Source organism: Cuculus canorus, chromosome 1 (assembly GCF_017976375.1).
Source record: "Cuculus canorus isolate bCucCan1 chromosome 1, bCucCan1.pri, whole genome shotgun sequence".
Classification (NCBI taxonomy): Eukaryota; Metazoa; Chordata; class Aves; order Cuculiformes; family Cuculidae; genus Cuculus; species Cuculus canorus.
This window is the reverse complement of record NC_071401.1, coordinates 119,072,233-119,093,385: the sequence shown is the minus strand read 5'-3', so window position 1 is coordinate 119,093,385 and position 21,153 is coordinate 119,072,233. Positions and strand designations below refer to the sequence as shown.

Sequence of the window (21,153 nt, the reverse complement as noted above, 5' to 3'; positions counted from 1 at the left end):
GTGAGAGTTTCTCTTTGTTCCTGTTACTGCCACGACAGCTGTTTTAGCTTTTGAACTGAGAATGCAGGAAAGAGTATCTATCAGCTCAAAATTTTGATTAGAAGCATAGGTATGTATTTAGCTTAATTTTGCTGTTCTTCTTGCATTTCATTGTTTTTGAAATGCTCTTTGAAGGTCCCATTCATCTGCTGTGATTTCATGACTGAGGGTTTGTTTTGTTAAACTTCTGCAGGTGTGTTCATCTTTTATGCTGTTACTGATACCGATCTTCAATAAATCAACCAAAATTATGAATTTAATACCCCTGTGCCTATTTTAATTTAGTAGGCCCGGTATTGTATGGCTGCATAGCAGTTGCTATGGAAACTAGTCGGCTGCACCTTGCAGAAGGTTTGCTGGAGAGAAAAACATATAAGATAAAGGGACTAAAATGGACTCTTCTGAAGGAAAACTGAAGTCCCAAGCACATCTAATGAATGGATTGTAAAGTGAACAGTTAGAATGGAAGACTGTGTTGTTCTTTTGGGTACTAAATGACAAGTGAAGTATACCTTGGTATACTATAGGCTGATGTCTCTCTACAGGCTAAATTTTGGCATTCCTTTAGAATAGGAATAAAGGGAAAGGAAAGAATTTTCTTTTTAAGTCTTCACTGGTTTGGCCTTTAATTTCTTTAGTCCTCCAACATTATTTAGTTACTTTTCTTTTATAAATTTTAATGGATAAAACTAAGTGTTAAATACTGTAAATGCCTTTTCCTGACTGCTTCTTTCAGAATAAACAGTTAATGGAGTGGGAAGCATGCTGCATTTTATCGGTAGAAGGATGTAGGAAATGAACCCTTTTGTTTTGGATGTGCCCACTTAAAATGTGAAGTATTTACTAGGAGAAAAACAAAACCCATCTTCCCTTCTATTGAAAGATCTGTTAGGTTGAATTGTATAACTGTTCAAGTTAGGAGTGCCATGAGGTAAAGATGGGAAATAGCTAAGCCTATTCCATCTGAATTGAGCTAGTAAATGAAATGAGACAATTCCAGCAAATGGCCTTTAGCACTGCTACTGTTACACAGGGAAAAATCAGGTAGATTTGGTAGTACTATTTCCAGGATATTTTTATTTCCCTTAAATAGAAATGTATCTACTCTCTTACTGACTTTGACCAGTGCGTCTGAAATGGAATTTGTGTTTTGAGCATTTGACCAACGTTAACTGGCAAATTGTGTAACATGTAAATAAATGGTTATGGCAAATGTGTGAAGCTAGCAGTGAACAGTGGAAAAATATCACTGAGGAATGAAAGGAATGAGGAGCTGTCAAGCTCATGCCGGCATGGTTTAAGACTCAACCTATATGATACCCGAATAGTGATGGTGGAAAGAGAAGGAGTGGTTGGAGGCAAAGAGGTTCTTTTAAGTCATCCCAGAATTAGAGCAAGTGAGTTCATCAGTTTCAATTCAGTAAGATAAAAAAAAAAATAAAGGTCAATAAGGCATGAGGAGTGAGTCAGCAATTTTAGACAAAGTTTAGTTCTTTAAGACAAAGGGAAACAAATTGGACGAAGGTCAGTTTTGCTTATGGAAAGAAAACGTACTGAGAAATGGACAGTAGTTGCTTTTTTGGTCATGTAGTGGGAAGGATGATGTGAAAAGAGGGAAGATAAAATATTGGTATATGGGAGTGTATTTGGGAAAGATATTGAGGGAATTCAGAAAACTGAGAAGCTGGGAACCCCCTCTACTGAATCATAGAATCATAGAATCACTAGGTTGGAAAGGACCCACGGGATCATTGAGTCCAACTGTTCCTAACACTCCCTAAACCATGCCTCTCAGCACCTCATCCACCTCCCTGGGCAGCCTGTTCCAGTGCCCAATGACCCTTTCCATGAAAATTTTTTTCCTGATGTTCAGCCTGAACCTCCCCTGCTGGAGCTTGAGGCCATTCCCTCTTGTCCTATCCCCTGTCACTTGGGAGAAGAGGCCAGCTCCCTCCTCTCCACAACCTCCTTTCAGGTAGTTGTAGAAAGCAATAAGGTCTCCCCTCAGCCTCCTCTTCTCCAGGCTAAACAACCCCAGCTCTCTCAGCCGCTCCTCATAAGACATATTCTCCAGCCCCCTCACCAGCTTCGTTGCTCTTCTCTGGACACGCTCCAGAGCCTCAACACCCTTCTTGTGGTGAGGGGCCCAGAACTGAACACAGTATTCAAGGTGCGGTCTCACCAGTGCCGAGTACAGAGGGAGAATAACCTCCCTGGACCTGCTGGTCACATCGTTTCTGATCCAAGCCAAGATTCCATTGGCCTTCTTGGCCACCTGGGCACACTGCTGGCTCATGTTCAGTCGGCTGTCAACCAACACCCCCAGGTCTTTCTCATCCAGGCAGCTTTCTAGCCACTCTTCCCCCAGTCTGTAGCACCATATAGGGCTGTTGTGCCCCAAGTCCAGGACCCGGCATTTGGCCTTGTTGAACCTCATGCCATTGGCCTCAGCCCAGCGGTCCAGCCTGTTCAGATCTCTTTGCAGAGCCTCCCTACCCTCCATCAGATTCACGCTTCCACCCATATAATCATGGTAGCAGCATTTTGAATGCTTGGATTGTAAGTTGATTACTATGCAGAACTGAAAAGAAAGACATTGCAAGAAATATTCAAATCACGTTTTTATGATTGTAGCAGTGGTGCCAGAGAATGAAGATATATTTGAGAGAATATTATAGGGAAAAAGTATTTTTAGCACAAAAATCTGTAATTAAGGTTTATCCTCTGTGACTATGGATACTTTAGATGTTGTTACTTATGATAAAAGCTGATGTATACGGGTAGATCAAACTCAAATGTATTCAATTACAATTGTTTTCAGGAGCTGGAGTTGTTCTTTCCTTCCAGTGGAGGTCGCGGACCAGTCAACAGTTCAAAACTCACAAACTGTACTTGTTGCATTATTAAGCCTCATGCAGTTTATGAAGGTAAGCAATCCAGGAAGTGGAGGTGAAACCAATGTGTGCTTCATTGTGCCTATGGTCATTCCTGTATACTTTTTGTGAGAATGAGTTACAGGCTATATTCCATAGTACATGCAGAAGTACAGAAATGCCTCATCTTTCCTACACCTCTAGTATTTCTGCAGTTCAGTTCTGTGAAGCATGGGTTGTGTGCATTCCGTTGAATACTTGTTAGTTTCAGAAAAACAAGTGAGAGGTGGAAAAAAAGAACGATAAAAATATACATGGATTTGATGAATCTTATTGTGACAGCTTACCTTGCCCTTGCTCCTGTCTGCCCGCCACGCTCATCTGTGGGAGGTTAGCATCCTCGCAGTAGAGCGAAAACGGGACACCTGGCCATATTGCAGGGCCGTCTACTCATGCAGAAACACATTACATTAAAACTACTTACAAAGAGAGATTTGTGCTGATATGAGTCCTGTTCTACTGAATGCGGTGGGTATGGAAAGTAGAAAAGGCTTATTTACTCTGTGAAAGTGAGCCAAGGACCTAAAGCATTTATTGGACTTTATGATGCCTTCTCTGCTGGAGAATGCCCTGTGAGCTTACCGTATGAGTATTGGAAGTGTGTAGTGCCCAGCTATTACCATGCAAAAGTAATCTCACTTTTATGTCCTGTACAGATACAGGACCATGTGTCAGAGCAATGAGTGCAGTGAAATTTTTTGACTCTGGCACTGCAACAGTATTTTTGCATGCAGAATAAATACCACCATGTGAGAGCATTGAGATTTTTCTTAGTAAGGAGTTGACCACACTGCAACGTTTTAGTCACTTCTCTGTGGATAGCTGAAATGGAAACAACAGAAGTGGCTGTAGCAGTTTCCAGGCCTTTCACACTTCAAGTGGGATGTCTAGAGAGCTTGCTGAAAAAAAGTGGCTTTCACAGGAAAGAATCTCACAGTCACTGCTGATAATATGCCTGTTATCTCTTTGAGGCCCTTATCTCCTGCTGATAAGTCTGCCATGCAGCAAAGGCAGATTGGTGTTCCTTTTACAGAAATATGGGCAGCAGCTGGGGCTATGATCTTGCCTAGCTAAATGTTTGCAGAGGACAAACTTTTCCATGGCAGGGTTGTTAGGGTCCTTAATGTGGTTGTCGGTAGAGCAAAGTGGAAGGCTTGGGCTGTGCTTTCTTAAGATATTTCTATTACATATGGGGTCTTGGACTCTCTCTCAGTGAACTCAGGTTGTCCCTTACTACTTCTGATTGTCTTAATTTCTGTAGGTTTCATAGCACCCTGTTGCTTTTTTTTTTCTTGAACTTCTCAGATTTTTTATCAATGACAAACTTCTGAACTTCTCAGAATTTTTATCAGTCACCAAAGGCCACATCCTGCCCCTCTTTGCCCCCTTCCTGCCACGAGTATGAGTGTTTGCATGAGGTGGGGGTGGTGAGAGGGAGAGAGAAAAAGCTATAGGAACAGATAAAAAGAAAAGGTGAGTGCACACCCAGCTTTGCAGTGTGAATACTAGAAAGACTGGACTAAAGTTGAGATTAATACCTGGTTTATAGTCTCTTTTCTCACACCACAGAGGACTGGAACAGCAAAACACAGCTGCCAAACAACAACTAAATTTGAAAGACAAAGTGTACCTTGTGTGAGTGTTCTCCGTCCATATAGCTTTGATTACTACCCTCCACAAAATGAAGAAATCAAAACTATATTTTCTTTTCTAAGTCAACTAAGCATTTTATCAGTTTTAAATTGATATCAAGAATGGTAGAATTCGGGGACTGGCTTTGCTTTTACTTTTCTGTTGTTCTGGAATGTTTTCTCCAATGTTACTTTGAATGTTTCAGAAGCTACAGGTGTGACATCCTTTAAAGACATTATGAGACTGAGAAGGTCTTGTAGAACTTTCCAGAAGTCTGGCTTCTGACACAGAGGAGAGATAAATCCCTCTTCACAGGCACTGCAGGAACTCTCCAACATCAGCCCAATGGGCCAAGGGTGTCACAGGGGAGAGGATTTGGCTTTTTTAGCCTGTCCTGTTCTGTCTTCCTTAGCCTTTCTCGTGTTCTTCTTCAGCCTGTTTTTGTAACAACACAAAAATATCACTGAGTGGCATCTCTTTTGATTCATTTGGTCTTCTTATAAAGCACTTTGTGTTGTCACAGTTGGAAGAACCATGCACGACAGAGTAGAGAGCTATGTGCTAGCTTTGCGACAGTTTTTAGAGGTCTTAATTCTGCAATGTCTCTCTTATGATTACACCGTCTGTTTTAAAGTTGGAGAAATACATCCTTTGCGTAGATTTTAAAGCTTTTGAAGTTTTGAATATGCTGTGTATCCAGCAGCAGGCTGTCTTTACGGAAATGTCTCCATTCCTCCTTTCCCATGTGGACAGTTTGGGAATCAGGGAATGGCATGCTGGAAGGGTTTGGGAGGACAAACAATCTGCTCAGGAGAATTTCCAGCTACTTATCTGATATGGGCAGGCAAGAAGGGAGAAGCCTGACTTTAGGGATTAGGAAGCACAGAACATAGCTGTGGAGCAAGTTGGCCCCATGGAATTGTGGATCCATAGGTAGAAAGTTTGAGAAAGGAAAGGCTGACCTATCTGGGGTCAGCAATCCGCATTGTCCTCTATCTCACTTAAGTAGGTGCTGTAGCAACTAGTGAGCAAACCTTTTGGCAAAATTGCATTCAGGAAACTGTGTGGTCTTGAAAACGAGCAACTTGCATACCCCCAGCAGCAGTGCTTCTAGCTGTGGCTGTCCACCCTTCTACTTCTGGTGGGGAGAATTTAAGTGGAAACACAGCAGCTGGAGAGGAATGAAAATCTGGTGTGGTCACCACTGTGAGAAGGTGGTTTGGCAGAGGCATGGAGAGGAATTTATGTGAGTCAGAGCAGCAGAGCCTCTTATGCATTGCAGATTTGAATTGTGCTCCACAAGTTTTCAGTATCAATTATCTAAAAATAAACCTTTTTTTAACATTTCCTATGCACTGCTGAGGCTTTGAACTTGATTATCTAATTGCCCTGAATATAATCGGCTCATTACTTGTGTTCAATTATGTGAAGTTTCACTTACATGCTTGAGCTTATGTAGAGCTTTAGCCTTTATTTCTGCAGAAACACCTGACTGAATTTGTGATTTGAATTTTGCTTTCCAGTCCTTTTTCTCAGTGTTTCTTTTTCCTCCAGAGTCCGTTGTATAACTGATTCTTAGAAGGGAAATTTTTCTGGTTTTGCATTCTCTAATATAATTTGCTTTAACCACAGCTGTAAGCTAGGAAACTTTTCAGCAAGTTTACCTTGCTGTTAGAAGGCTGGATCTAATCTCTAGCTTACACTGGTTAATTCTCAGACAGAGTCCTTTCTTAGAAACTGACTTTGATTACCAGAGAGTATATAAGTTACCTGTCCAGTGACAAAGCAGTGGAAAATTGCTGTTGATTTTACTTCTGGTCTTGCTGACCCTCTCCTGATGGGCATACTGAAACATCTGTTGCTAAGCAGCCGCTGCAGCACAGACTGACCACCTGCAGCAGGACTTGGTGCAGCACTCACACACGTGATAAGTCCTGTAAGCGAGAGTACCAACAGCGTCTGCCGGCCTGCAGAGAAACCCTGGGGCCTGATGAAGGGTGTTGGGGGAGTTGTGTGAAGTTTAACTTCAGCTGTCAAGTGTGCTGGTAGTGCTGGAGGGCTGATATTGCCAGCCCTCTAGGAATGTGTATCATACCTGCCTCTTAAAGAAGTAAGGCAATAGCTATTTTGTCAGTCTGGTGTCAGCATGACATATTCTGTGGGGGAGCAAAGGTGGAAAATCGTCTGGGAAGGCTATGAAGGCAACACAGCCCAGTGCTCAGACTAGACAGCTTTAATTCATTCTCTAAAGGCTTCTCCTGTTGGAGATGAAGCACTTCCCTGGCTGGCTGGAAAGTCAGTAGCAGTGAGGTGGTTGTATTTTAATTCTGAAGAGGATTTGGAAGAGCAGCCCACTTCCTCTTCTCTGGAAGCTGAAAGAGTGCAAAAGTAACTTGATGCTACTTCATGCAGACTTCCTCTGAGCAGGCATGTGCCAGGGAGATGCAATGTGGTTTGACTCCTCTAGAATCTGCTGCTTTTGTTAGTGTCTTTTTGACTACTTCTCTTATCCTGACACCAATTTTCAGTTGAGGAGGAGTTTAACTGGTAAGCACAGCTCTTCAGCGTCTCGATTAGGATTGTAGACCTTAATTACCAGGGCTTCTGATAATTAAGATACAAGGTCACAGTTGCAATCATTTAGACACTCTCTTTTTGTAATTCTCCTCGTGTTATTAGGTGCGAGCAGTAGTGTTCAGAAGCCAAAATTATAAATGCATCATATGGGAAGAACTGCAATTTAATGCCCTAAGGACAGTTATGACTAGACTATTTTGTTGGCAGAAACAGCACCTTCTAGGTCACTGCATGGGATTAACTTTAATGTATTTATGTGTAACAGTTTAGTCGTGTTTACTGTTGGAATTAGAATTTGGTATTTCATGACTGGTTTAAAATTTCTTTGATGTGGCTTTTACTTAATTCCTTTCAAAAACATGAAGGGAAAAAATGACGTAAGTAATGATGATTGGGCTATAAAGGCTGAGGTCAGAAGTTTGTTGTATTTCACATTTTGTACTGAGGTTACAGCACAGAACTTGAGAGGTGAAATCCTGTCTTCCTTTTCCTTCCAAGCTGAGGCATGGGTTCTCCTAAAGTAAGAGTTTTGTCAGAAATAAATCTGGGGCTAAAACTGTGCCAGGAACTTGAAAAGCAATACTGCTAGTCAAGAATTTGTTGCGCCTGATGCAAACTGAAAAGCCTGCCTACAGGTAAGGAAGTCTCTATGGCCTTGAGGGCTCCTATATGAGAGACTGGGATCCAGACAGATTCGTTCTCTCTTAGTATGTGTTAAGCTTAAGATTTTATTCTAATGTTGCTGGTAAGTTTAACTCTTGTCACTGTTTTGTAATAAAAATAATAATAATGTTATAGTGCTGTCTTCCATGTTATTCTTCAACTAAAATTTAAGTCTCATAGAAAACAAGAGGAACAGGACTGGATTCTTCCCAAGTGGAAGAGACGTTATGTAAAATCGTGATTTTAGGCCTGTTCTGAGCAGATGGTAAATCCTAGAGAGCACTTATCTTAACTTGATACTGCTTTAGAAATTCATAGACCTTGATACTGATAATACAATGCTGCACAACAGAACCATATTTTCTTATTTATGCAAAGACTTAAAAAGATTTTATTGAGAGAGTAGTTCCTCACTCCAGACACAAACCTAACTTTGATAAAAAGAATACCAAAGACCATAGTTGAGGCTCAAGCAGGGTTTGGTTATGTAGGATTTCAAATTAAGTTGTGTTACAAAAGAGAGAGGGGAGAGGACTAAAATAATTTTAATAGTTTATAGATAACATTTTAATAGCTTATAAATCTGACTGCAAACAACTGAAGAGCTCTTTGAAAGACAGAGGACATCACTGTGAAAATGTCCAATTGACCTCTGTAGTGTGTCTTAAGTATAGTTACGTGGATGTAGTTAGGGAAGGAAATAAACTGGAAAAAAAAGAAGAGGATGAGATAGAAGAGGGGCAAATCTGTCCTCTTTCTTGGGACTAGGTATCTATCTCATAGTTTTTTATCAAGATGGTTTGTATATGTTTGATAAGTCTTTTTAAAAATTGTTATCAGAATCTGGAAATAGCTTTTTTTTTTTTCACCCCGAGTTCTTAGAAATAAGTTTGAGTAACTCATTATTTTGGTTTTCAGGAAACTTGGAAGTAAAGCAAGGTTTTCAGAAAGCTGTTTTCTCATACTTGAGAAAAAATGAGGAAAGTGGTTTTTTTCATGGTCTGAAACTATGTCTTCTGTTGGTGAATCATAATAGAAGGGTCAAGTGCAGATGCTGTGAAATTCACCTCACCTCAGGCAGAACTTCTCTTTATATCTTGCCTACAAGGTTGAGTGCAACGGGGCATCAGTGATAGCCTTGATACACTTAACAGTTAGAAGTCTGGAAGGAACTATCTGACGATAGAATCTGGAAATGGAAAAAAAATTGGATGAACACAAATCCTTGCAGATGCAAGTACAGTGATCATTTGAGGTGTGACCTCTGGATATTCCCACATGCAATACAGAATTGTAGAATTATAGGATGGTTTGGGTTGGAAGCGACCTTAAAGGTCATCCAGTTCCAGCCCCTCTGCCATGGACAGGGACGCCTCCCACTGGATCAGGTTGCTCAGTGCCCCATCCAGCCTGGCCTTCAATACTGCCAGGGATGGGGCAGCCATGGTTTCCCTGGGCAACCTGTGCCAGTGCGTCACCACCCTCATCATGAAGAATTTCTTCCCAATGTCTAGTCTAAATCTTCCCCTCTCTAATATAAAGCCATTGGCCTTTGTCCTGTCACTACATACCCTTGTAAAATCCCTACTCAGCTTTCTTGTAGGACAGTCTTAGTGCTGCAATCATGTGAAAACTACCTAGTAAAGCACTAGACTTTAAGATTCAGGTTTTTTTTTTTTTTTTTTGCAGATGGATTTGCCCAGGGACAAGACATATTTATGCAAAATTAAATGCATTTTGCATTTATGTTTTCCTTGAATATATTATATATAGCGTGTTGAAATGTTTGGTGGTGTCTGTTTTTATTCTCTTTAGAGAACGTAAGAGAAAGTGATTAATACAAAAGCAACCTACTTTACCACTCTGTCACCATTTTTTGGAAAAAGAATAAATTCCATGAGAAGAGTAGTGCATCCACTTCCATCTGTGTTTTAAATTCCTTACTGTAGCTGTAGTGATAGATATGCCTTGCTTGGGAAGTTTGGTTTTGAAACCAAGCCTGTGTTGTTTGTTGGGTTATTTCTTGCATGAAGTTTTAGCAGCTTGGCATTAGCTTCCCATGTAAAACTGACTTCGGATTTCAGTGGCAAGTGGGGAAGTGACATTTGTTTTTTTGAAGTACAAAAAATATATTTGACATTTGAATTGATTAAGATAGAGAGGGAGATGAACTGAATCTAGAAATCCCTTCTGACAGTTTGAAACTGGAAGGAAGAGGAGGAGACATACTTTAGAGAAAAAAAATACAACAGCTCAAGTGGCACAGCTAGTCTTTGCTGAAGCTTATGAGTATCTACTGCTGCTGGAAAGAGTGTATTTCCCAATAGTGTTCAGTAGACTTACATTAGTGGTGCTCCTGTTGCTGAAAATCATCTCTGTGCAGGGACAATAGTGTTATTTTTTAAAAAAAGACAACCCCAAAACATTAGAAATTAGTGTTTTATTTTATCTTCATTTGGGGATTTTCATTGTTAAAGATTTAGAAAAAAAGTTAATTCTAAGAGTGGTCCAGGAAATTTCAGACTAATGAAACTTCTTTCATACCAAGGAAACTGATGCATCAAGAGTCTAAAATTTCATTTATCACTCAGATGGTGATGATATGATGGACATTCACCAGCATGTCGAAATAGGCTTTGCTTATCTCTGAATTATTTAAGTATAGTTTCCATAGAGGTAGGTAAAACAGAGCCAGGTAGTCTAATTTCACCTGAATATCAGTGTCTTTGTCAAAGTCCCTTGCTGTTAGGAAGCCAAAATTTTCCTTTATTGAAGTAGTTTGTGTGGTTAGATCTGGCATAGGCATAGCTTTAAATTGTTTCCTGAACATAGCTTTAAATAATTTCTTGTAAATTTTTTTGAACATGAGCGTATCAAATTAAAAGGACTTTACAAGCAAAATCTTGTCACTCTTCCTTGAGCTAGTTCTTGTCGATATTGTCATTAATAACTCAGATGGGGAGGACAGAGAGTGTGCTTGCAGTGTTTGCAGAGGGTACTAAGTACTTACTGTAGTTTTGGAGGATGTGGTTCGAATTCAGCACATTCCTGATGAACTGCAGAAATGGAGCAAGGGAAGAAGATGAAACTGAGTATAAATGACTGCAAAGCACTGCCATGGAGGAGGGAAAATAAATGCATAAATATAAAATAGAGAAGAACTGGCAGGGTATCAGTGAAAAGTCTATAAAGAAACAGAATAGTGATTTATCCTAAGCACAATCAGTGTTCACAATGTTGGACACATTTCATTTAGGCTTCTTTTCAGTAATTAATTCTGCTCAGTGCTGGAGCTTGTATGCAACGTCCAGTTTCTGGGTATGCTGTTTGAAAAATAACAATCAACTGAGAGCAAAAGGTATGAGATTTAGCCAATCTCTTTTTATTTAACCTGAGGTCAAGAAAACGGGGATATACAGCTTTCTATGTGTAAATGTGGAAAATATGTGCATATATATGCATATCTAAAGTCACTTGGTCTGTTTGTCCTGGAGAAGAGAGGACTGAGGGGAGACCTCATTGCAATTCATTGCTTCCTCACAAGGGGAGGTGGAGGAGCAGGTGCTGTTCTCTTCTCTCTCGTGGCTAATGATAGGACCTGAGGGAATAGCAGGAAGATCCGCCAGGGAGGTTTAGGTTGGATATTAGGAAAAGGTTCTTCACTCAGAGGCGATGGAGCTCTGGAACAGCCAGGGAAGCAGCCATAGCTCCCAGCCTGACAATATTCAATGATTGTTTGGACAACACCCACAGACACACGGTGTGAATGTTGGGGTTGTCCTGTGCAGGGACAGGAGTTGAACTCAATGACTCTTGTGGGTCCCTTCCAACTCAAGTCATTCTATGATTCTATGATATACTGATTTAGATGAAGGAATGTAATTATTAGGGAAAACTTCAAAATCGGTCACTGGTCAGATGTCTGGGGATGTAATGGAGCCTTTGTTACCAGAAGCTTTTAAGAACATTTTAGAAAAGTTTAAAAAATACACCCATGTACAGTCTAACTTCACTGTGTCTTGGAGCAAACAATAAATATGTTGAAGTCTTTTCTCTTTCTGCCCTTTTCAAATCAGAGCATAAGGAGAAGGGCAAGGTATTGGTCTGAAGACAGCCAAGAGTCAGAATGTAGGAATATGTGATACTCTTTTGTGAAATTGAAAATAAATGATAACACTTACAGTATATTTGCTATTGATCTTGGACAGTGAGTTGAAACCTTCCACAGGAAGTGGAATATAAAATTAGTAAAGCCTGGAGTAGATTATAGGGTATCTCCTGAGGGTTTTAACCTCCAGAGTTAAGTTAATTGACAGTGCAATAGTAGATTAAAATTATTTTTTATAATTATGGGGTAATGCACAATACAAGGCATAATTTTAACGATTTCCTCTCTGTAACTGTAACCATTCAAGAGAAGTCCCATGCAGAGCGTTCAGTAGGGATAACCAGAAACAAAAAAGATATATTAAGAAGCATATGATTGGTTTGAATTATAATACTGAATGGCATCATATAATCTAGTGGTATGACTTCAACTAAAATATCGTGCTTAGTTTTGTTCATACTTGAAAAATAAGCAAAAGTAAATAATCATAGCCATAGAAACATTCTCCTAGCCAGAGTGACTCACCATAATCTTGTGAAAAAAAAAAATGAGAGTGGATGTGATGAAGAAGTGCAAAATAATGAACATCTTGAAAGAAAGAAATAAAAAGAAAATCAAATTGGATATTTCTTTTTAAGCTTACACTTAATACAAGAAGGAAGAAAGAAAGACAGAATCCTAAGCCTTTCCACTTTTTTGTAAATACACAGCCATCACTTTGATTCAGCATAACTGTTGCGTAAGTATTGATTTTTCCTTCTTAATCATTCTTTCTTCCTCAGATTCCCTTCTGAAATGGTATACGCTACACAGCAAATCTGCCAGATACATTCTGTAGCTTGGCTGTGGTCTTTGACTTGAGTGGATTTTTGTATCTGAATTTTAAGAGTGACTATCTGTTCCCATGCAAGACTTCCCAGAATACTTTTTTTCCTGCAGATTTTAATAATTTTGTGTCTTAATGTGCTGTCTGACGTTAACAAATGTGTCTTGCCTTGTTCGTAGTGGTTCAGAAGTTTGCAGGGGTGTTTAAGCCTTTGAACCTTTCACCTCCTTTGAATCTTTCTGTTGGCTCCCATTCTTGTGGAAAGTTCCATTTCTTATTGGAACTGGGTGATCTTTAAGCTCCCTTCCAACCCAAACTATTTTATGATTCTGTGATTCTCGGTTGCATCAAATGCTCAGCCATTTTGGTTTCAGGGTCTCCTAAGATTTACTGTCTGTATGCGTAATTTTTCCTCTGCTAGCAAAATGCCAACTTCTCTAGGAGAGCAATGGTGACATCTTTTGTCTTCACCTTTTTAGTATTTTCAAATGAATATTGTTTGTAATGATTTTTGCCAGTGCTACAGTGTTGATAGAGCTCTCCATAAATATCTGTAAAGCTGCCCTTCAAACTTCTTAAGGTCTTCCTTTAATACAATGCCTAGAAGGAACTGAGGAATGGTGGAAAAACTTGGATTCTATCACTATAAACAATATTCTTTCATCATTTCCTCAAATATTCCTCTTTATGTTCTGTCTGTATCCACTTGTCTCCCCCTCCTCCCTTCCTTAGGTTAGACTGGGTAGATTTTGGGCTCCCCTTCTCTCTACTGGCCCAATGTGTGTTGCACAGGAGACGCTCTGTCCCTCTGTGAGTCACTCTTTGCTGCTCCAGAGAACAAATACCAAAAATGACTGGATTAGAGTTGCGTTATTTCTAAGTAGAAAAAGCAAAAGGAAGAGATAAATAAACCTTGTTCTTCAGGGGACAGGTTGACCAACTGATAGGAAGAAGTCTGCTTTTCAAGGACATCTGTCACCTTGTTACTGCACAGTGTTTTGCAATGTTACCTGAATCAAAGATTAGCTAGAACTTCAACTGAAACACATGGCAGGAGGGCCCAGCTCTGAGTCCCATTTTGTCCTCTTGTAGAATTCTAAAAGGACTTTGTTTGGAGTCAAGCCTGATTGTGATTCTCTGGAGTTCTGGGACAGGATGTTTAATGCTTGACAATAAGGAATCAGATAATTTCATTATACTGTGAAGCAAAATTGCATTTTAAAGTGTTAAAAATAGATATGAAATGAAGTTGCTACTTATAGTTAGTGCTACTTTAAGCATCTGGTACTGGTTGGTTCTACAAATATGTTACTGGCTTAGGGGGATCATTGCGCTGATCAGTTACAGCAGTTTGTGTGTTCCTGTAGAAAAAAAAATGTTTTTTTCAAAGGAATTATTTTTAATTATTGGAAAGGTATTTTAAAATAAAAAAAGTTTGAGATGAGAAAGCTGGTTCTTGACTTGCTTTCAAGGCAAGCTGCTGTCTGGCCTGATGAGCTTTTAATGGTGGAATGGTTAAATTGAGAGACAGGCCAAGAACAAAGAAGAGAATGTAACGTCCCTAGTTGTAGGGCTGGTGGTTTGTAGTGCACTGGAACTGACAGGTCCCAGGAACACAGCTGTTGTGTCCTGTCAATTAAAGTGCTGTAAGGTTAAGTGTGACTTTCATGAACTATTTTATTTTATTCCAATCCATAATTCTGCGAACAACTGTAACATTTTTCAGCCTGTCTTCCCTGCTACTTTTCTGCTTCTTAATGAAATATAATTTTCATTGTAGAGCAACTGGGTGATCTACAACAAATTGTAGAAGATCCATGTAACTGAGGAGGTCTTGGTGCCATATCATTATAGATACGTTGGAAGATTATTTGCTGTCTGTTAGGTGTGTAGTAACATAATGCTGTCTAGGAGACGGAAAGTGTGTGCATGCTCTTGCCTGCTCTCTCTCTCACTCTCATACTTATTAGGATTAGTATTAAATTCCCTGAGTTGTATTTAGGAATGCTTGTGATTCTTTTGTGCTTTGTGACTGAAAATTCATCATAACTGGTCCCTAATCTCCAGCTTTGATTTGGTTCTTACTGTAATCACATTTTAAACATTCACTGGACCTGCTTTAAGGGTCCTTAAAAAGTTGTTTTTTCACTACAGATCTGGATTTTAAAGTTGAAAACAAATTGTTGAAAGCTGCTGAAATGGCACTCTATCTAATTAATTCTTCTTTGCTTCAGCCTTATCTACCCACAAAGGAGAGGACACGTCCCAATTCAGTCACGCAACTGGCTGAAAGCCTGAAATAACATCCCAAGCCAAGCCTTGAGCTTCTATTCCTCTGTTGCTTAGGGATTGCCTCTGTACTTTTTGTTTCTATTTTGGTTCAGGTAGAATTTGAAAGGAAAGTGTCCCTAGGAGAGGTGGTACATGTATTTCCTAAACTGGGACAAGGGAGGCCAAGTCACTGGATTTCTAGATCTGTGCTGCCACTGGCAACTTGCTTATCCTCCGGTGCCTCAAATCCCACATCTGGGAAGTGGAGGTACCATCCTGCTTCATATGAAATCTCATGCCTTTCCCCAGGGCACTTTGAATTTTTTTGGCGAGACATCTACCTATGCATAATTGCGACCATAATTCCTTTGGCTATGCCTTTTGGGCATTGCAGTTGTGGGCAACCTGTCGGAAGCAACAAGATGCTTTGTTCTTAATTCCTAAGTTCACTCTCATTCATACAATGTAGAGGAAAATCTTGATAGGTTTATCACAGTTAATTGTTTAATCAATCTTGTATTAAAGACCTTTGTGCAAAATACATTTCTACTTTGCTTCCTATCATTAAATGAGCCTGTCTTCTCTCTGCAGAGAAGAAAAGTCTTCATTATTTTAGTAGACAAGCAGCCCAGAAAGCTGAATATTTGAGTTCCCCTTTGTTTCTGTAAAACATTGATTTTGCTTACAGCTTGTAAAAGTGCTGAGGACAGAAGTTCTATGAAAAGGAGATCTCTGTAGTACCCCAGAGCTTGATAGCTGATGAGTATTTTAATTAGATGATTACCAGCAGTGAAGGCCTGTGCAAGTGGCCCATGCTTGACTGATGAAGTGTAAAATAGAGATCTGTCAGGCAAAGCAGCTTTGTCATACCAAGGTAGCCTTGTCCCTGCAAGCGGTGGTTGCCATTTGTCTGCCATTGCCCTTTCTTTGTCTTTGTTGGTTTCTGATGAAACTGTGGCTGTTGACTGGAATATTGGCTCTGAAGATTGAGAATGAGGAAATATTTATGCTCTGACATAGTTTACTTATTCATTTATTTCCTGAATGATCCCCAACCAGTCACTTATCTCTTTATAAACTGGCCATTCATCTCTGAAGTCAAGTCTGTAAGCTGGCTGCCTCACTGGAACCCACGCAGAAGTGCCTGAACAGCTCAGCCTTTCTAGCAGTGTTGACAAAAAGAAACTGAATGTCTGATTTTTTTTTTTTTTTTTATCTGACATGGTCTTGCGTTTCCTGGGCAAACCTGGCCAAGTCTCTTTGTTTTGCTGTGGCAATGAGTTTTTTTTCACCTTGAAAAGAAGGGCAAATATATTTTCCTGGTTTCACAGGAGTGTTATAATGAAACTTTTATCCGCACTAATAACTCATGGTGTAAACAGTATAAGTGGGACAGGAGCTGCACGTGCCTCCATACGTTTCTACATTCTGCAAACCCAAAGAGATGCACAGACTAAGTATGTACCAATATCTCAAGTTTTCCTTTTAGTAGTTTGAAGATTTTTAGAAGAAATACGCACTGTTTTATTTGTGAAAGTTTTTCTACATAAACCTTAATATGAAAATACTATAGGAGATACTTTAGGGACAAGTTTTTTTCATTTTCATTTGTAAATACAATCTTTGGAAGCTCTCCAATTTTGTATCTCATTTACTCAGAGCTTCCACTGAACTTTAAATGTGGTAGGAAGCTCACCAATCCTATGACACAGGTATTGTCAGACTGGGTACAATTCAGCTTTTAAGCATGCTAGAACCTAGATAATAGATTTGTTTTATTCTTATCTACTAAATTTATGCAGTGCTAAAAAATCCTGCAATTTACAGCTAGTTAATAGAAGGATTCAGTGACCAGAACTCAAATCTTGCTGTTGTCAGTCATTAAAAGGTTCTTCTGTGGTTAAATCCGTTCTGAACAAACATCCAGAAATTTGTAGTTTCTCAGAAATTGTACTAGAGGACAGGCATTGACATTCTATAAAGGTGGTGATTCTATGAAATTCATTCACACAGACTACTGTGCTTGGCTGACATAATCTTCAAAATGGCCTGATGTTGTAAGCACAGCAAACCTAAAATACGCATTTGGTGGAAAAATCAATTGTTCTTGTTCTCTGAAGTTTAGCGTTTTCTTTTACAATGTCATTCAGTCTTTGAGGATGCATTCTGAAGAGAACAAAGCAAGCAGTACAATCAGCAATAACATATTTGTGAGTTATTCCCTTAGAAGCAGTAGATTATTTTTCACTAATGTTTTTTCCCACAGAAAACATGAACTTTGGTGCTGGTTTATTGCCAATATTTGTTATCATCCTGCATTGTTCCTGCTTTAAGTAGGAACCCCACTCTAATGAACACTGTATAAAACCAGCAAAATAGGCAGCCTGTGCCCTGAACTGAACTGTTTAAGCATCACTGTTGCCAGTTAAACTACATCAAAGATATAAATCTTGATCTTGCAGTAACTGAGTGTTTTGCAGTTGATCTGAGAAGAGCCAAGGCTTCACTAATTATGTTTTTTTGGGGGTAGAGATTCTTTTCAACAGCTGCATGCAATTTAGTTGTTTGAAACCATCAACACTACTCTTTAGACAGAACATAGAGTATATGAACTCAGATGTGCTATCTGCTTCCTCTCACAGTGTTAGACAAACACTGTTTATTTGGTTTGAAAATAATTGGTGTATTGGCATAAATACCTGCCAATTGCAAACTCTACTTTTTAAAACTGATTACTGTCTTTTGTGCGTTTCTTCAGGGCTAGCTGGAAAGATTATAAAAGCCATCATCAATGAAGGATTTCAGATCTCGGCTTTGCAGATGGTAGGTTTCTTTTTGTATATGTTTTTCTGATAAACAGAAGTTGGGTACTTGCTGTATCGGTTTCACAGCCATGCACAGGTGTCTTACTGCAGTATAAAACCCTTGAGCAGACTGTGTGGCACTGTTTGTGTAGTATTGTCTTTGTGATATTTGTGTTTTATTATTTGATTGATCAGGTTATCTGTTTATTGTTGCTGGGTGACCTTGAGCCAAGCCACTTTACCTCTCTGTCTCAGTTTCCCTATAGTTAGAAGGGAGATGATGATACCTGTCTCTTCTGGAGCAATTTGGGATATTTTTACAAAATGTACTGGCTAAGATTAGAGAAATTATTGTTAGTATCCTTCTTTAATTGTTTTTAATATATATTTAATATGAATTTAGGGGAAGGTTTTTAAAGATACTTAGGGGATTTTGACACCCTGATCACCCTTAGCAGTTAAAGGAAGTTGGCGCGGATATTGTTTCTAAGAATAGTCCTGCAAGTCCCGCCCTTTGATTTTTGTGAAAGTCTCGAGGTCTGAAATCCCCCTGTGACTCGTATCCCCACCACAAATGAAGAATAGCCCCTATCCTTTGCTTTGCAACAAACAGATCCTCTTGCATGTCTTTGTGGCATCAGCCAACCATACATTGTCTGCTTTTATTTAAGGTGGAAGAAAATACTGTGTGCTTCTTTGGCATCTTTGGCTATGTTTTGACAAAATTCGTATTGCAACTGTAAAGCCTCCCTTTCACCTAGTAAAACTTACAGTATTTTGAATGTTTCTTGGTTAAGAAGGGATGTCTATTTTATTGTTGTTCAAGGCAGACTGGCTGACATTTTTGTTTTCTTAGTTCAACATGGAGCGTGCAAATGTGGAAGAATTTTATGAAGTTTACAAAGGCGTCACCGATGACTACACAGTAAGCATAACTTTGAGAACCTGTTTAAAAATGAAATATGATTAAATGAGGAAGTGGTCACAGCTTTCCTTTTTTGGGTTTGTGATAGGATTTCTTTTAGGAACCTGGCATTGACTAGTTCTAGTTTGTTCTCACATGAACTCACTCATCTTGAAAATTGTGCTATGTTGTAAGAAAAGAGAGTCATTTGTGAAAATTCTCAGCCAGAGAACTTGTCAAATACAACAGAATGGAAAAAAACCTCAGGAAAGTTATTTTATTACAGTAGGACTGTAAGGATTTGTTGCATTTATATCTTTGTTTGATTTGATATTGCAGCAGTGACTTGGACCAGAATATGTATTTATTTTTTTGTTTACGATGGGGCAGCTGTATTTGAATGCTTTCCTAATGACATTTCAAACTATTCTTAAATTTATTGACCTGGCTTTTATGGATCTTCAGAAAACTTAAGAAATTTAAGATATACTGTAATCCCAGTGGACATCTAATACTCTGCATTATTATGCCTTTTTCAGCTGTCACATAAAACTTCCTGACTGCAGATAGAACTATGGGAATACAAGAAAATGAGCTTGCATTTCTATATCACCTTCTGTCAGAGGATTTTGGTTCATTTTACAAACAGGAATGGGTTTAGCTTCACTGCCATGCTATGTACTATGCAAATTATTTTAAGTGCTTAAATTATTGAAAAGTTTCTACACAGTTACTAACATTACTGTGATAATGACATTTTTTTTCTTTTTTTCCCCCTTTTATGATTGTTTAGCATGACTTCCTTCAACAGGCTTTGTAGATTTGTCTTTAAATAAGTTAGGAATACTTTTAATTCACTCTCAGATTGGGGAATACTCTTAAAATCTTCTCTGATAGCATCACCTTTTACAAGGACCAAAGGAAGATTGGAAAGGCAGACTTGTAGGTTCATGGCAGAATTCAAATATATTAACACCTGACAAGTATTTCAGGGCCCGAAGAATCCTGCGGTACTGCAATATTCTTTTCTTTGAACCAAACTGGAAATTCTCTGCCCTCTTCTTCTGCAGCTCTTTTGTACAATATCTGACCCCCTGATAAGTTGCAAATTTTAGTTACCTGATTTAATTGGAGAATTACTCAGAAGGGAAGGTGACATTTAAACAAGGTAAGTCAATAAAGAAGATACATTTTAGATGGGATTTGAAGAAAAGCATGTATCTAAGGCTCTGTCCTGCAAGCCATATGTGCTGGATGCACTCACTCAGTTGAAATTAAATGAAATTAATATCTCTATACACTCAGGATATCTGTCGAACAGGAAGATGTGGGAGAGCTAATCACGGTGGTAAAGGCATCCAGGGAAGGCACATATGGGAACAGCAACAGATATTGTCAGTGCAGGCCAAATAGGAAGAAGTATGTTGTGAAACAGGATATTGAAGAAGGATTATGACCTCTTATATCTGTGACTCAGAACCATCTGTTTTGATCTGAATTTTATTTATTATTGCGAAGTAACTCAGCACAGAAGACACTTGACATCCAGAAATCCTTTTCAAAAATTGTGCTCCCAATTCTTCTGGTTACCCCTTGTCAGTTAGATAAAGGCTTGTCATCGTATATAAAGCACTTCACTGTGAAATGAGAAAGCTAAACAATTGCCCAAAATTTTAGCTTTGTTGGTATCTGTTGCATGTAATTTTGCATACTATTGATTAGGTTTTGTGCTGTTTTATTTTGTTTTGTATTTCTTACTGTGGCCAGAAGAGAAAGCAGGGGAAAAAAAATGGAGGGAGATTATTTTAGGTCAGCTTAGAATCCACTTTGTTAATCAAAAATACTTGAGCTTGATTCAGCTCCAGGAATGGTTTTGGTTGACCACAAGCCATGCTATTTGTTGAATAAACCTTTTACTAAAGAAAAGTTGATTTAGCTGTGACTGAAAGGCTTACCAGAGAAACAGTGTCTGCTATTTAAATTTGCCTTTGGACTTGGTGAAGCTATATAAGCTAGACCACGCTTGTCTCATGTGGTGCCACATGTCTGTGCTGTAGTTAATGGGAGCTGGTCTTCACTCCTCAGCTTTGTGTTGTAAGGAATGAGTTAGGAGTAACTTTGCTGAGGTTGTTTACTGTTGCTGGTGGGATGTCAGTGATGATACAGAAACAATAGAAGAGGGAGGAACAAGAAAAACCAGTTTGCAGGGAGGAATTCAGTTGATTCAACTACAGTTAAAAGCCTGCTTTTTCTCAGCTTCCCTGTTAACAGTTATTGAGAAGACAGAATTCAATGAAATCGTACAGAATAGTGACTTTGTGGCAATTTGCTGTTTCTTAACAGTATGAAATATATTGCCCTTTGACCTGTTTGTAATGGAGGATCTGTTAGTGATA

The 21,153-nt window shown here is 39.0% G+C and overlaps 1 protein-coding gene across 2 annotated transcripts in view; it reads left to right on the top strand.

The window, feature by feature from the left end:
- The window catches only part of NME7 (NME/NM23 family member 7), a 96,812-nt gene that overhangs the window by 36,720 nt on the left and 38,939 nt on the right, over window positions 1–21,153 (top strand). For both annotated transcript variants that reach the window (XM_054059868.1, XM_054059863.1), the window contains exons 7-9: window positions 2,861–2,966; window positions 17,808–17,872; window positions 18,710–18,778. In XM_054059868.1, the coding sequence (XP_053915843.1) occupies window positions 2,861–2,966; window positions 17,808–17,872; window positions 18,710–18,778 (240 nt within the window). The remainder of the gene's footprint in view (window positions 1–2,860; window positions 2,967–17,807; window positions 17,873–18,709; window positions 18,779–21,153) is intronic.